This window comes from Loxodonta africana, chromosome 11 (genome assembly GCF_030014295.1).
Source record: "Loxodonta africana isolate mLoxAfr1 chromosome 11, mLoxAfr1.hap2, whole genome shotgun sequence".
Lineage (NCBI taxonomy): Eukaryota > Metazoa > Chordata > Mammalia > Proboscidea > Elephantidae > Loxodonta > Loxodonta africana.
The window spans coordinates 5624241-5639059 of NC_087352.1; the positions used below are offsets into that span (position 1 = coordinate 5624241).

At 43.7% G+C, this 14819-nt stretch overlaps 1 protein-coding gene across 1 annotated transcript; it reads left to right on the forward strand.

Annotated features, from left to right (window-relative positions):
- The first annotated feature begins 11176 nt into the window (after positions 1–11176).
- Positions 11177–14144, forward strand: MIA (MIA SH3 domain containing). The gene is made up of 4 exons (XM_003420785.3): positions 11177–12895; positions 12985–13118; positions 13576–13686; positions 14004–14144. Exons 1-4 carry the CDS (start codon positions 12769–12771, stop codon positions 14022–14024), a joined length of 393 nt encoding a protein of 130 aa, XP_003420833.1. The 5' UTR covers positions 11177–12768; the 3' UTR covers positions 14025–14144.
- Positions 14145–14819: the final 675 nt, after the last annotated feature.

Below are 14819 nucleotides of genomic sequence, written 5' to 3' on the forward strand. Positions count from 1 at the left end.
CCATTTGTTGTGTTTGTTTTATTCCGTTCTCCTCCCTGCATATCAGCTTTCTGAGTTTTGGGATCACCTAACGTGTTAGGTTTGCAAACCTGGAAAAGCACAGATTAGCGTACTGATAACCGTCCATTCTTAAGTCACCTTTACTACTTTCGCAGTTTTGTATTTTGGCTCAATCTGCGTCAGACCAGGAAATGGAAACTCAGGTCTGTCATGTACAGTTGGGCAAGTCGTGAACTGCACAAGGATGCTACCTTTAAGGAAACACCATACCATTCACTTCGAAGACATATATGTTTAGTTATGAGATTTTCTAACAGATGATAGTGTCTTGAGGAAGAAGTTTTTCTTCATCTGTTTTTTACTATGCACAAAAGTACCTTGTGCCCTAACAGCAGTCCCATACAAACCACCCTAGGAACTTCAGGTGGAAAGGGATTTAACACAGGGAATTGGATGCCAGTGATATCGTCGGAAGGACAGGATTGGCTGCCTGGGTTTGAGACTTTTAGTTCAAGTTTATAGGCCCTAATTCCACTACAATCTAGAGTCCGGTAAGATGCCACTGGTGCTGCCAGGACAGCCCAGACTCACTCGATCACACAGGGAAAGTTGAAGCTGCGACCAGACGTGTGTACAAAACGTGTGGCCATCTCAGACCCAGCTTATCTGACCTTGCTGGCTAGCTACCAGCCAGGAGCATCAGGAAAGTGACTATAGCAAATTCCCCTCCAGTGCCCTGTTGGTGTAATGGTTAAGCCCTCAGCTGCTGACGGAAAGGTTGGCTGTTTGAACCCACCCAGCATGTCCGTGGAAGAAAGACCTGGGAATCTGCTTCCATAAAGGTTACAGCCTAGAAAACGCTGTGGGGCAGTTTTCCTCTGTCAAATGGGACCCCTGTGAGTCAAGATCGACTCTATAGCAGCTAACAGCAACCCTAGCTGTGAGGGAGTCCAGGAAAGGTAGTTTCTGGATGGGCAGCCTTGCGCCCAGTTGCAGTTTTGAAATAAGGAGATAGAATGAGGGGGAACCCTTCTTGGCAATCTCTGTCACACGTCTGTCCTGGAACAATGTTTAAATTTGCTTGTAAAAACATCACTTCGGATATCTTTCTAAAACCATGTAAATTGAAAAATGGGATCATTTGCCAGAGGCAGAAAATAACCACCAAAAGTAAATAAAACTGTCATGTTAAATTCTCTGTGGACATTGCCTGCCAAGGCTCTAAGCTTGAAGCCTGCTCCGTTTTGGTTAAAGGGAAACACTGACAAGTGTTAGAAGCGATGAAGACACGTAGTACCAAATGGAGACTCTTCCTCTAGCCTTTGAAATTGAAAGGAGAAAGGGATTGCCTTCCCCAAATGATGCAGGTTATTGCAGACACTAAGTGGAAGCATCTTGCCCTACCACACTGGCAGCCATGGGCCTAGTGGTTAAATACGAGGGCTCTGGGGTTAGATGGTGCTGGTTTCTACTCTGGAATTGTGACCCCACAGGCAGTCAGTGTCCCTACTCTGAGCTTCAGTTACCTCTGCTTATCAATACTGTGATGATGTTTACCCTCCTCCACGTACACAGACACTACCAGGTACTTAGCAAGCACTCAAACTCAGCAAATATCCCCCTAAAAAATTTTGGTCTGGCCAGCCCAGAGGTGAGAAAGCCTGGGAGAGAGGTAGACACTTTGGAAAGAAGGATCCTTTCCTTGTGGACCTCAAAGCACAGCTTTGAGGGCGAGGTGTGAGTTCAGATTCTCTGCAGGTTTCTCATTCTGGAGCGTGCTGAGATTCAGGTTCGTCCTCAACAGCATGGAAAATCAAAGTTGAGGGGACAGCATTTCACAGGGAGGCCAGCAAAGATCCACGCTGCGAAGGTGATGTTTGAGCTGAGCCCTGAATGACCCGAAGCGGCCTGCCATGTGAGGGTCTGGGAGAAGTGCAAAGGCCCTGGGGTAGGCGTGAGTTCAGAGTTGGAGGACCTGACAGAAGGGAAGCCTCTGAAAGCACTGCATGTCACATAACTCCAGGGGGTGCCAGTTATGTGTTAAACAGAATTATGCTACTGAGTGGCCCTGGCTGTGTGGCTGCAGTACAGGGGAACAGGGATACAGGGTTCACTGGGGAGGTCAGCATGGCCAATCCATGGAAGTTTGGATGTGGTAAGCAGTGTCTAAGATGGCCCCCAATAATCCCCACCCTCTGGTATTCCAACTCTTCTGAGATCCTCTCTCTGAGCATGGGCTGGACCTAGTGACTTGCTTCAAATGAATCCAGCATAAATTACGGGATGTCATTTCCAAGGTTAGGTTTCAAATATTGGCGTGCATCTTGCTTGCCCTGCCGGAAGCCAGCTGCCATGTCGTGAGCTATCTGCAGAGGGGCCAAGGCGGGGAGGGACAGGTGCTCCTTCAACAGCCCACGAGGAACTGAACGCTGCCAGTAGCCACAGGAGGGAGCTTGTAAGTGGATCCTCCCCCAGTCCAGCCTTCAGATGAAACTCCAGCCCCAGTCAACAAATTGTTGCAGCCTTGTGGGAGGCCCTGAACCTGAGGCATCCCCTAAGCCACACCCGCACTCCTGACCCACAGAAACTGATAATAAATGTTGGTTGTTTTAAACCACTCAATTTTGGAGTAATTAGTTGTGAAGCAATAATTAGTTATGAAAATAACAATACATTGGGTTCCGGCAAGTGAGGTCAGTTGTACCTTTTTTTTTTTTTTTTTTTATTAAGCTTCAAGTGAACATTTACCATTCCAATCAGTCTGTCACATGTAGGTTTACATACATCTTACTCCCTTCTCCCACTTGCTCTCCCCCATTGAGTCAGCCCTTTCAGTCTCTCGTTTCGTGCCAATTTTGCCATCTTCCCTCTCTCTCTATCTTCCCATCCCCCTTCCAGTCAAGAGTTGCCTACACACTCTCCAGTGTCCACCTGATTTAATTAGCTCACTCTTCATCAGCATCTCTCTCCCCGCCACTGACCAGTCCTTTTCATGCCTGATGATTTGTCTTTGGGGATGGTTCCTGTTCTGTGCCATCAGAAGTTCTGGGGAGCATTGTCTCTGGGATTCCTCTAGTTGCAGTCATACCATCAGGTATGGTCTTTTCATGAGAATTTGGGGTCTGTATCCCACTGGTCTCCTGCTCCCTCAGGAATTGTCTGTTGTGCTCCCTGACAGGGCAGACATCGATTGTGGCCGGGCACCAACTAGTTCTTCTGTACTTGTACCTTTTGTTGCCTCATCAATAGTGGGGGCCGTAGTTCCCACTGGTAGTATTTATTGTGTTCTCATTTCTAAATATCTTTAATGCTTCATGTGTTATCTCATTTACATACCTGATAATGACATGTGCTTAATGGTTAATTGTCTCCCTCACTAGAGGGCTTTAGGTTTTGTTCTTTGACGAATATCCAAGGTCTAGCATGGGTATAGAAGACCTCATGGCATAGTTGTTAAGCGCATGGCTGCTAACCAGAGGGTCAGCGGTTTGAGCCACCAGCCACTCCATAGGAGGGAGATGTGACAGTCTGCTTCCGTAAAAATTACAGCCTTGGAAACCGTAGAGAGCCGTTCTACTCTGTCGTGTAGGGTTGCTATTAGTGGAATCCAGTGAGCGGCAAGCAGCAGCTACAAAGCATAGGATATACGCTAAATAACTATTGAATGAAAGAGTAATTTAAAAAATGTTTTGTAGTGGAAAACTTACACATACATTAAAAGAAGGCTAGCATACAGAACCCCATGTTCCCTTCTACCAGCTTCACCTATTATCAATTAGTGGCCAAATTATGTTTCACCCAAGCCCCCACCCACTTTCTCCCCTGCTAGAATTATTTCAGTATCAGTGGAGATTTAAGTATATCTCTAAAAGATAAAGAGCTCTGGTGGCACAGTAGTTAAAAGCTCAGCTGCTAACCAAAAGTTGCCAGTTGGGATCCACCAGCCACTCCTTGGAAACCCTACGGTGCAGTTCTACTCTGTCCTATAGGGTGGCTATGAGCCAGAATTAACTCGAAAGCAATGGGTTTGGTTTTGATTTTTCTAAAAGGTAAAAATATAACCACAGGACTGTGTTCCCACAAATATTCAGTCAGTGTTCAAATTTTCTATAGTTTTATACATAAATGTGGATAATTTTGACTCGGGATCCAAATAAGGCCCACACATTGTGCCTGGCTGATATGTCCCTTGAGTCCGTTAATCTAGAACACCCCTCAATGTCTCATTTTTTCCATCATCTCCCTGGCAGTTCATTAGAGAAATCAGGCTGGATGTCTAGTAGAGATTCCCACTCTGGATTTTGCTGATCACATCCTTGTAATTTGCTTAACCTGTTTCTCCTTAATCTGTGTTCTCTAAGCCCATTGGATGGGTGCATTTAACCCTTACAAAAGCCCTGCAAGGCAGGGCAGCATAGTGAAGGGTGTGGCCCTGAAGCCAAAACTAATCCTTCCCTTCCTAGCTGTGCAACCTTAGTAATCCGCTATGCTGTTGTTTTCATGTAAAATGGGTTTACAATTGTCCCTTACGGAGGTGGTGCAGAATATCCATTTGAATTAATAAAGCCAAACATTTTTCAAAAACATGGTGAGGAGTCAGAGCCAAGATGGCAGAATAGACAGATGCTTCCGTCGAGCCCTCTTTACAACAAAGACCCGAAAAAAGAAGTAAAAGGAGTATATTTGTGACAAGCTGGGAGCCCTGAACTTCAAAGGCAAGCTTAGACAATGAACTGAGAGGCAGGAGGAGGAAGAGACCTTTCAGAAGCAGAGAGGAGTTACCGGACCTGAATCATGGGGAGCCCTCAGGCACCATTCCCAGGGCGTTGGCAGTGGGCTGGTCCTAGCGTTCTCCTCAGGGAGAAGCAGCAGCCACACAGCCCACTCACACCTCCGGAACCTGAGCAGAAGGGTGCTCTCAGCAAAAGCTAAGTACTTGCAGATATTTTACCAAGCTCCCCCCACCCCCAAGCCGGCTTCAGTGGCTGAATCCCTAGGCCTGAGATAGACCCTGGCGAGCACCTGGAGCCATCCTCACGGCCTTGGGGAAGGAAAAAATTTGCAACTGGGAGGAAAGGATAATTTGATAGCTCCATTAACTGGGGGAGCTCAGGACAGTAGCAGCTCCTGTTCAGGCATAAACAGTCCGTGGACCTTGAGCACCTTTCCCTTCTGCATGGACCTGTGTGGGCCTATTTAAGGAGGACAGGTCCCTGTTGCCAAACTCCAACCATTTCAGCTGTGCGGTGGAGAAGTGGGTATTTGACATTTGACATTGCTTTGCCTATTAAACAAGGTCCTCACCTACCCACAACAGGGACCTAAGGACTGGTGGCTCCACATGGGTCGCCCAGCCACCCGAGACGGGTCCAGAGATAACTGGTACCTCCCAGTCCTTAAAACAAACACTTTGGGTGCCCGTGGTCCAACTGCAGAGCCCACCCAGCCGCACGCCTTAGGGAACAGACGCGTTTTCCTCAGAGACACTTGGGGGTCGGTTCTCAGACCCCTGCCTTGTTCAGAGCATGACCCCCTGCTGCAATCAGATACGAGTATATATGCCAATCACCCCTGCCCCTCTAAGACTGTAGGACAGAGCCTGTACCACACACTTGATGATCAGCTACCTGGAAACCTGAGCCGAATTCATACAAGAAAACTGAATGGACTCCTAGACTGATATACCTGATAAAAGCTCTAGCCACTTGGGGACAGGACACTAGAGCTCCAAAGGCGAAAAAAATCAAGCTAGCTCACTCAAGCAACCCATATGGGTATACCAAAACAAAACAAAGCAAGCAGCTATGACACAGTAAGCAAGCATAAACTAATACAATAACTTATAGATGGCTCAGAGACAACAGTCGATATCAAGTCACATAAAGAAAGAGGCCATGATCACCTCAACAGGCTCTCAAAACAAAGAAGCCAGGGATCTTCTAGATGAAAGTGTATTCCCGGAATTACCAGAGGCAGAATACAAAAGTTTAATGTACAGAACCCTTCAAGACATCAGGAAAGAAAGGAGGCAATACGCAGAACAAGCCAAGGAACACACAGATAAAGCAAATGAAGAAATTAGAAAGATTATTCAGGAACATAATGAAAAGTTTAATAAGCTGGGAAAATCCATAGAGAGACAGCAATCAGAAATTCAGAAGATTAACAATAAAATTACAGAATTACATAACTCAATAGAAAGAGGAGCAGAATTGAGCAAGTAGAAGCTAGAATTTCTGAACTCGAAGATAAATCACTTGGCACTAATATATTTGAAGAAAAATCAGATAAAAGAATTAAAAAAAAAGAAAAAACCTTAAGAATCATGTGGGACTCTATCAAGAGAAATAACCTACGAGTGATGGGAGTACCAGAACAGGGAGGGATAACAGAAACTACAGAGAAAATTGTTGAAGATTTGTTGGCAGAAAACTTCCCTGATATTGTGAAAGATGAGAAGATATCTATCCAAGATGCTCATTGAACTCCACATAAAGTAGATCTTAAAAGAAAGTTACCAAGACATATTATAATCAAGCTTGCCAAAACCAAAGATAAAGAGACAATTATGAGAGCAGTGAGGGATAAAAGAAAAGTCACCTACAAGGGAGAGCCAATAAGAATACGCTCGGACTACTTGGCAGAAACCATGCAGGCAAGAAGGCAATGGGATGACGTATTTAAAAAATTGAAGGAAAAAAATTGCCTGCCAAGAAACATATATCCATCAAAACTGTCTCTTAAATATGAAGGTGAAATTAAGACATTTCCAGATAAACGCAAGTTGAGGGAATTCGTAAAAACCAAACCAAAACTACAAGAAATACTAAAGGGAGTTCTTTGGTTAGAAAATCAATAATATCAGGTATCAACCTAAGACTAGAACACTGGGTAGAGCAACCAGAAGTCAACCCAGACAGGGAAATCCAAAAAAAAAAAAAGTAAGATTAAAAAAAAAAAAAAAGCCCAACACAGGGTAACGGCGATGTTATTATATAAAAGAAAACAACGTTAAAATAATAAAGAGAGACTAAGAAATGTAATCATCCACCTTCCATACGGACAGGAAGATACAGAGATACAAAGAAATAAAAGTTATAAATTTAGAAAAATAGGAGTAAATAATAAGGTAACCACAAAGGAGACAAACTATCCTACTCATCAAAATAAAATACAAGGAAAAATACAGACTCAGCAGAAACAAAATCAACAACAACAAATATGAGGAAAGGACAATATATAAAGAAAATCTGAGCACATAAAATCAAGTGGGAAAAAGAAGCGGTCAACACACACAAAAAAGACATCAAAATGATAGCACTAAATTCATACCTATTCATAATTACCCTGAATGTAAATGGACTAAATGCACCAATAAAGAGAGAGAGTGTGGCAGAATGGATTAAAAAAACAAGATCCGTCTATATGCTGCCTACAAGAGACACACCTTAGACTTAGAGACACAAACAAACTAAAACTCAAAGGATGGAAAAAATATATATCAAGCAAACAGCAATCAAAAAAGAGCAGGAGTGGCAATATTAATTTCTGACAAAATAGACTTTAAAGTTAAATCCATCAGAAAGGATAAGGAAGGACACTATATAATGATAAAAGGAACAATAAACCAAGAAGATATAACCATATTAAATATTTATGCACCCAATGACAGGGCTGCAAGATACATAAACTCTTTCAGCATTGAAAAGTGAGATAGACAGCTCCAGAATAATAGTAGGAGACTTCAACACACCACTTTCAGTGGAGGACAGGACATCCAGAAAGAAGCTGAATAAAGACATGGAAGATCTAAATGCCGCAGTCAGCCAACTTGACCTCGTAGACATATACAGAACACTCCACCCAACAGCAACCAAACATACTTTCTTTTCTAGTGCACATGGACCATTCTCTAGAATAGACCACATATTAGGTCATAAAGCAAGCCTTAGCAGAGTCCAAAACATTGAGATATTACAAAGCATCTTCTCTGACCTTAAGCCGATAAAAGTGGAAGTCAATAACAGGAAAAGCAGGGAAAAGAAATCAAACATTTGGAAAGTGAACAAATAACCTGCTCAAAAAAGACTGGATTATAGAAGACGTTAAGGATGGAATAAAGAAATGCACAGAATCCACTGAGAACAAAAACACCTCCTATCAGAACCTTTGGGACACAGCAAAAGCAGTGCTCAGAGGCCAATTTATACCAATAAATACGCACATCCAAAAAGAAGAAAGGGCCCAAAATCAAAGAACTATCCCTAAAACTTGAATAAATAGAGAGCAACCAAAGAAACCCACAGGCACCAGAAGAAAATAATAAAAATTAGAGCTGAACTAAATGAAATAGAAAACAGAAAAACAATTGAAAGAATTAACAAGACCAAAAGCTGGTTTTTTGAAAAACTCAACAAAATTGATAAACCACTGGCCAAACTGACAAAAGAAAAACAGGAGAGGAAGCAAATAACCCCAATAAGAAATGAGATGGGCGATATTACAACAGACCCAACTGAAATTAAAAGAATCATATCAGATTACTATGAAAAACTATACTCAAACAAATTAGAAAACCTAGAAGTAATGGATGAATTCCTAGAAACACACTACCTACCTAAGCTGACACAAACAGAGGTAGAACAACTAAATAGACCCATAACAAAAGAAGAGATTGAAAAGGTAATCAAAAAACTCCCAACAACAAAAAAGCCCTGGTCCGGGCGGCTTCACTGCAGAGTTCTACCAAACTTTCAGAGACGAGTTAACACCACTACTACTAAAGCTATTTCAGAGGATTGAAAAGGACGGAATACTACCAAACTCATTCTATGAAGCCAGCATATCCCTGATAGCAAAACCAGGTAAAGACACCACAAGAAAAGAAAATTATAGACCTATATCCCTCACGAACGTAGATGCAAAAATCCTCAACAAAATTCTAGCCAATGAAATTCAACAACATATCAAAAAAATAATTCACCATGACCAAGTGGGATTCATAGCAGGTATGCAGGGATGGTTCAACATTAGAAAAACAATTAATGTAATCCACTACATAAATAAAACAAAAGACAAGAATCACAGGATTTTATCAATTGATGCAGAATAGGCATCTGACAAAGTTCACCCTGATTCATGATAAAAACTCTCAGCAAAATAGGAATAGAAGGAAAATTCCTCAACATAATAAAGGGCATTTATACAAAGCCAATAGCCAACATCACCCTAAATGGAGAGAGCCTGAAAACATTCCCACTGAGATCGGGAACCAGACGAGGATGCCCTTTATCACCACTCTTAATTCAACACTGTGCTGGAAGTCCTAGCCAGAGCAATTAGGCTAGATAAAGAAATAAAGAACATCCACACTGGCAAGGAAGACGTAAAAGTATCTTTATTTGCAGATGACATGATCTTATACACAGAAACCCTAAGGAATCCTCCAGAAAATGACTGAAACTAGTAGAAGAGTTCAGCAGAGTATCGGGATACAAGATAAACATACAAAAATCAGTTGGATTCCTCTACATCAACAAAAAAAACATCGAAGAGGAAATCACCAAATCGATGCCATTTGCAGTAGCCTCCAAGAAGATAAAATACTTAGGAATACATCTTACCAAAGATGTAAAAGACTTATACAAAGAAAACTACAGTACACTTCTGCAAGAAACCAAAAGAGACTTACATAAGTGGAAAAACATACCTTGCTCATGGATAGGAAGACTTAACATTATAAAAATGTCTATTCTACCAAAAGCGATCCATACATTTAATGCAATTCCGACCCAAGTCCCAAGGACATTCTTTAATGAGATGGAGAAACCAATCACTAATTTCATATGCAAGGGAAAGAGGCCCTGGATAAATAAGGCATTACTGAAAAAGAAGAACAAAGTGGGAGGCCTTACTTTACCTGATTTTAGAACCTGTTATACCACCACAGTAGTCAAAACAGCCTGGTATTGGTACAACAACAGATATATGGACCAATGGAACAGGATTGAGAATCCAGACATAAATCCATCCACATATGAGTAGTTGACATTTGACAAAGGCCCCAAAACAGTTAAATGGGGAAAAGACAGTCTTTTTAACAGATGGTACTGGCATAACTGGATATCCATCTGCAAAAAAATGAAACAAGACCCATACCTCACTCCATGCACAAAAACTAACTCAAAATGGACCAAAGACCTAAATATAAAATCTAAAATGATAAAGATCATGGAAGAAAAAACAGGGACAACGTTAGGAGCGCTAATACATGGCATGAACAGTATAGAAAACATTATAAAGAGCGTAGAAGAAAATCTAGATAACTGGGAGCTCCTAAAAATCAAGCACTTATGCTCATCTGAAGACTTTACCAAAAGAGTAAAAAGACTACCTACGGACTGGGAAAAAGTTTTTAGCTATGACATTTCTGATCAGCGCCTGATCTCTAAAATCTACATGATGTTGTAAAAACTCAACTGCAAAAAGACAAATAACCCAATTAAAAAATTGGCAAAAGATATGAATAGATAGTTCACTAAAGAAGACATTCAGGTAGCTAACAGATGTATGAGGAAATGTTCACAATCATTAGCCATTAGAGAAATGCAGATCAAAACTACAATGAGATTTCATCTCACTCCAACAAGGCTGCCATTAATCCAAAAAACACAAAAGAATAAATGTAGGAGAGGCTGTGGAGAGATTGGAACACTTCTACACTGCTGGTGGGAATGTCAAATGGTACAACCACTTTGGAAATCGATTTGGTGCTTCCTTAAAAAGCTAGAAATAGAACTACCATACGATTCAGCAATCCCACTCCTTGGAATATATCCTAGAGAAATAACAGCCTTTACATGAACAGATATATACACAACCATGTTTATTGCAGCACTGTTTACAACAGCAAAAACATGGATATAACTGAGGTGCCCATCAACGGATGGATGGATAAATTATGGTACGTTCACACAGTGGAATTCTACGCATCGATAAAGACCAGTGAGGAATCTGAAACATTTCATAACATGGAGGAACCTGGAAGGCATTATGCTGAATGAAATTAGTCAGTTGCAAAAGGACAAATATTGTATAAGACCACTATTATAAGAACTTGAGAAATAGTTTAAAGTGAGAAGAAAACATTCTTTTGTGGTTACGAGAGGGGGGAGGGAGGGAGGGTGAGAGAGGGATATTCACTAATTAGATAGTAGATAAGAACTACTTTAAGTGAAGGGAAAGAGAGCACACAACACAGGGGAGGTCAGCACAATTGGATTAAACCAAAAGCAAAGAAGTTTCCTGAATAAACTGAATGCTTTGAAGGCCAGCGTAGCAGGGGCAGAGGTCTGGGGACCAGGGTTTCAGGGGACATCTAAGTCAGTTGGCATAATAAAATCTATTAAGAAAACATTCTGCATCCCACTTTGAAGAGTGGCATCTGGGGTCTTAAACACTAGCCAGCAGACACCTAAGATGCATCAATTGGTCTCAACCCACCTGGATCAAAGGAGAATGAAGAACACCAAGGACACAAGGTGATTAGGAGCCCAAGAGACAGAAGGGGCCACATGAACTAGCAACTACATCATCCTGAGACCAGAAGAACTAGATGGTGCCCGGTTACAACGGATGACTCCCCTGACAGGGAACACAACAGAGAACCCCTGAGGGAGCAGGAGAGCAGTGGGATGCAGACCCCAAGTTCTCATAAGTCCAGACTTAATGGTCTGACTGAGACTGGAAGGACCACAGTGATCATGGCCTCCAGACCTTCTGTTGGCCCAGGACAGGAACCATTTCTGAAGCCAACTCTTCAGACATAGATTGGAGTGGACAATGGGTTGGAGAAGGATGCTGGTGAGGAATGAGCTTCTTGGATCTGGTGGACACTTGAGACTATGTTGGCATCTCCTGCCTGGAGGGGAGATGAAAGGGTGGAGGGGGTTAGAAGTTGGCGAATAGGACACAAAAGAGAGAGTGGAGGGAGAGAGCAGGCTGTTTCTTTAGGGGGAAGAGTAATTCGGAGCGTGTAGCAAGGTGTATATGGGTTTTTGTGTGAGAGACTGACTTGATTTGTAAACTTTCACTTAAAGCACAATAAAAATTATTTTAAAAAAACATGGTGAATATAACTATTAGCATTTATTATCTCCATTTTACAGATGAGAAAAGTGAGGCTCAGAGAGGAGAAATACCCCATGTCACCCAGTCAGGAGGTGGCTTTATGAGGGTTAATCATGATCAGAGTAGGACATTGCCTAGCCTAAGGTCCAACATACAATATTCTCTCAGTAGTTGAGAACTAGGGTAGGCTGTTAACCTGAATTCAAAGGGCTGCCTTGTTTTTCCCCTCAGCCCAAGACATTCCATGGTGGCTTTCCATATTGGCTGCTCTGCTTCTGTCCCTGGAGGGGACGGTAGAAGGTCTCAGGTACCTAAGCAGACCCAAAAGAAGAAGGATTAAATATGTTAACAGACTTGTTGAGGCCTCTCTGATTGTTGAGGGGGTGGCTGTCACTTGGAGTGGCCTGGGCTGCTTTGGGCCTATCTGGGCATTTCCTCGGGCTACCAGCCCTCACCCTATCCTTGAAATGGTTCTGGCTGGGTAGCAGTCCCTAGGTGTTGTGGGCGAAATTTGGGACTGGTTTAGGGCGGAGACAAGACAGAGAACACAGGTTTCTTTGTGATGCAGGAGAGAGGGAGGGCAGAAGGAAATTGGAGACCCCATTCCACCCTGAGTTTCTCTGTTGCTCACAGTGCAGGATGACTTGTTCCCCAGTGATCCTTGGTGTCATCGTCTTGCTTTCTGCCTTACCAGGCCCGGTTGTTGGGGGTCGTCCCATGCCCAAGCTGGCTGACCGGAAGCTGTGTGCTGATGAGGAATGCAGCTGTAAGCGTGGGCAGGGGGATTGGGGACCTGGGTTGCCAGCTGGTCTGTGTGTGGTAGGTGGCTATCATTCCCTTCTGTTCCTTCCTCAGACCCCATTTCCATGGCTGTGGCCCTTCAGGACTATGTGGCCCCTGACTGCCGCTTCCTGACCATACATAGGGGCCAAGTGGTGTATGTCTTCTCCAAGCTGAAGGGCCGCGGGCGGCTCTTCTGGGGAGGCAGCGTGAGTATTGGGAGAGCAAAAGAGGGAAGGGCAGGGGCCTGGGGTGGGAGTGAACCCCAATTTTTCACCTGAAGGGAAAATTTGAAGATGTAAACTGAAACGGATGGAGACATTTGGGGTGATATCGTGACCTATTTCACTTTTACTTTGTTTTGCAATCATAGGGCACCTTCTCCAGTGTCAGGTTCTGTTCTAGACACTGAAGATAAAAGCAGCGAACAATCCCTTTTATTTTAGTGGAGGGGTATGGGCATTAGCAAATTGAGAATATAAAGTGACCGGGTCGCTACCTTGTATCAGAAAGTCAGGGAGGGTCTCTGAGTAGGTGACATTTAAGCTAAGATTGGAATGACAAGCCAGCCATGTGGAGATCAGAGGGAAGGGACAGTGCAAAGGCCTTCAGCAGGAACCAGCTTGCCATCTTTCCAGATTCCAGCTTTGAACTCGTCTTCCTCAGGTTCAGGAAGGTTACTATGGAGACCTGGCGGCCCGCCTGGGCTATTTCCCCAGCAGCATTGTCCGCGAGGACCATACTCTGAAACCCGGCAAAATTGATGTAAAGACGGATGTGAGTGTCTTAGGGGAGTGGGGGCAGGATCTGGAGGGAGAACTCTTGGGTTGTCATGATGGGTGGTTGCCTAGCTATGTGTACTGGGACAATTTTTTTTCCCTGCCTCAATTTTTCTCCCCTGTAAAATGGGGAGGGATTTCTAAGCCCCGTTCCAGCTGGGAGGTGCAAAGATTAGAGGGCTCTTGTAGGCTAATTTTCACAGCACTTGAGGGGCCAACCTGCCCCCAGCGAATACGGACTTTCATAAAACCGCTAGATCCGTTGTGGTGTAACGTCTGGTTTTCTCTGCACTGTTTCCCCTTTCTCTTTTTCAGAAATGGGATTTCTACTGTTAGTGAGCCCAGCCTACCGCCGCCCTTGCTGTCTTCCCTCCCTGGCTTTATGCAAATACATCAGCGAGCGCAAACTGCGGATCTCTGTGGTCTATGGGGTGGGGCAGGGATGTACGAAGGAAATGTTTCTCCGGGTTCCTGAATCTAGCCAATCCGTCCACTTAATGTGGCAACGTCAGTGGTTGCTAGGCAGATTTCCAAAGGCTATTTGGTCCAAGCGGGGTACCCGAGGCGGGCTCGTAAGCTTAGACGTCGGACACAAGCAAATGAGAAGACGGAACAATCTAAACAGCCCAATTAGGGGACTGTATTGTCCTTTCTAGACCAATGGGAGGGAGTTGAACTATTTGGAATGAGTCAGACCATGAGGACGTAAATCGCAGAGCAGAGGTTTCCTTGGAAGATTGCAAAGGGAGATGGGAGGTAACCTGCGCGTATCCCCCTAATTTTTGTTTTTCCTGACTTTGAACTCAGCAGTTGCACCCGCCAGCTCAAGATTCGCTCCTCTCCCAGGCCCTATCGGTCAATCTTGCCTCTAACCCCTTCTTTGCATTTGTATCCCCGCCCCCAAGTCCCTCCTATCCAATCCGGAGTCTCGACTCAGCCTTCGAACTCCTGACTAAATCCGTTCCTCTGCACAGCAAAGCATCTCTGCACCGCCTACTCCAACTGGCTCCTCCAATCCCTAGCCTTGGTCCCGCCCTTTTCGACTCAGCCCCTCTCACGCCACCAATCCGCATCTTTTGTCCCTCCCACTGCTCGCGGAATCAGCCAATCTTCCCCTTTGAGAAGCGTGGC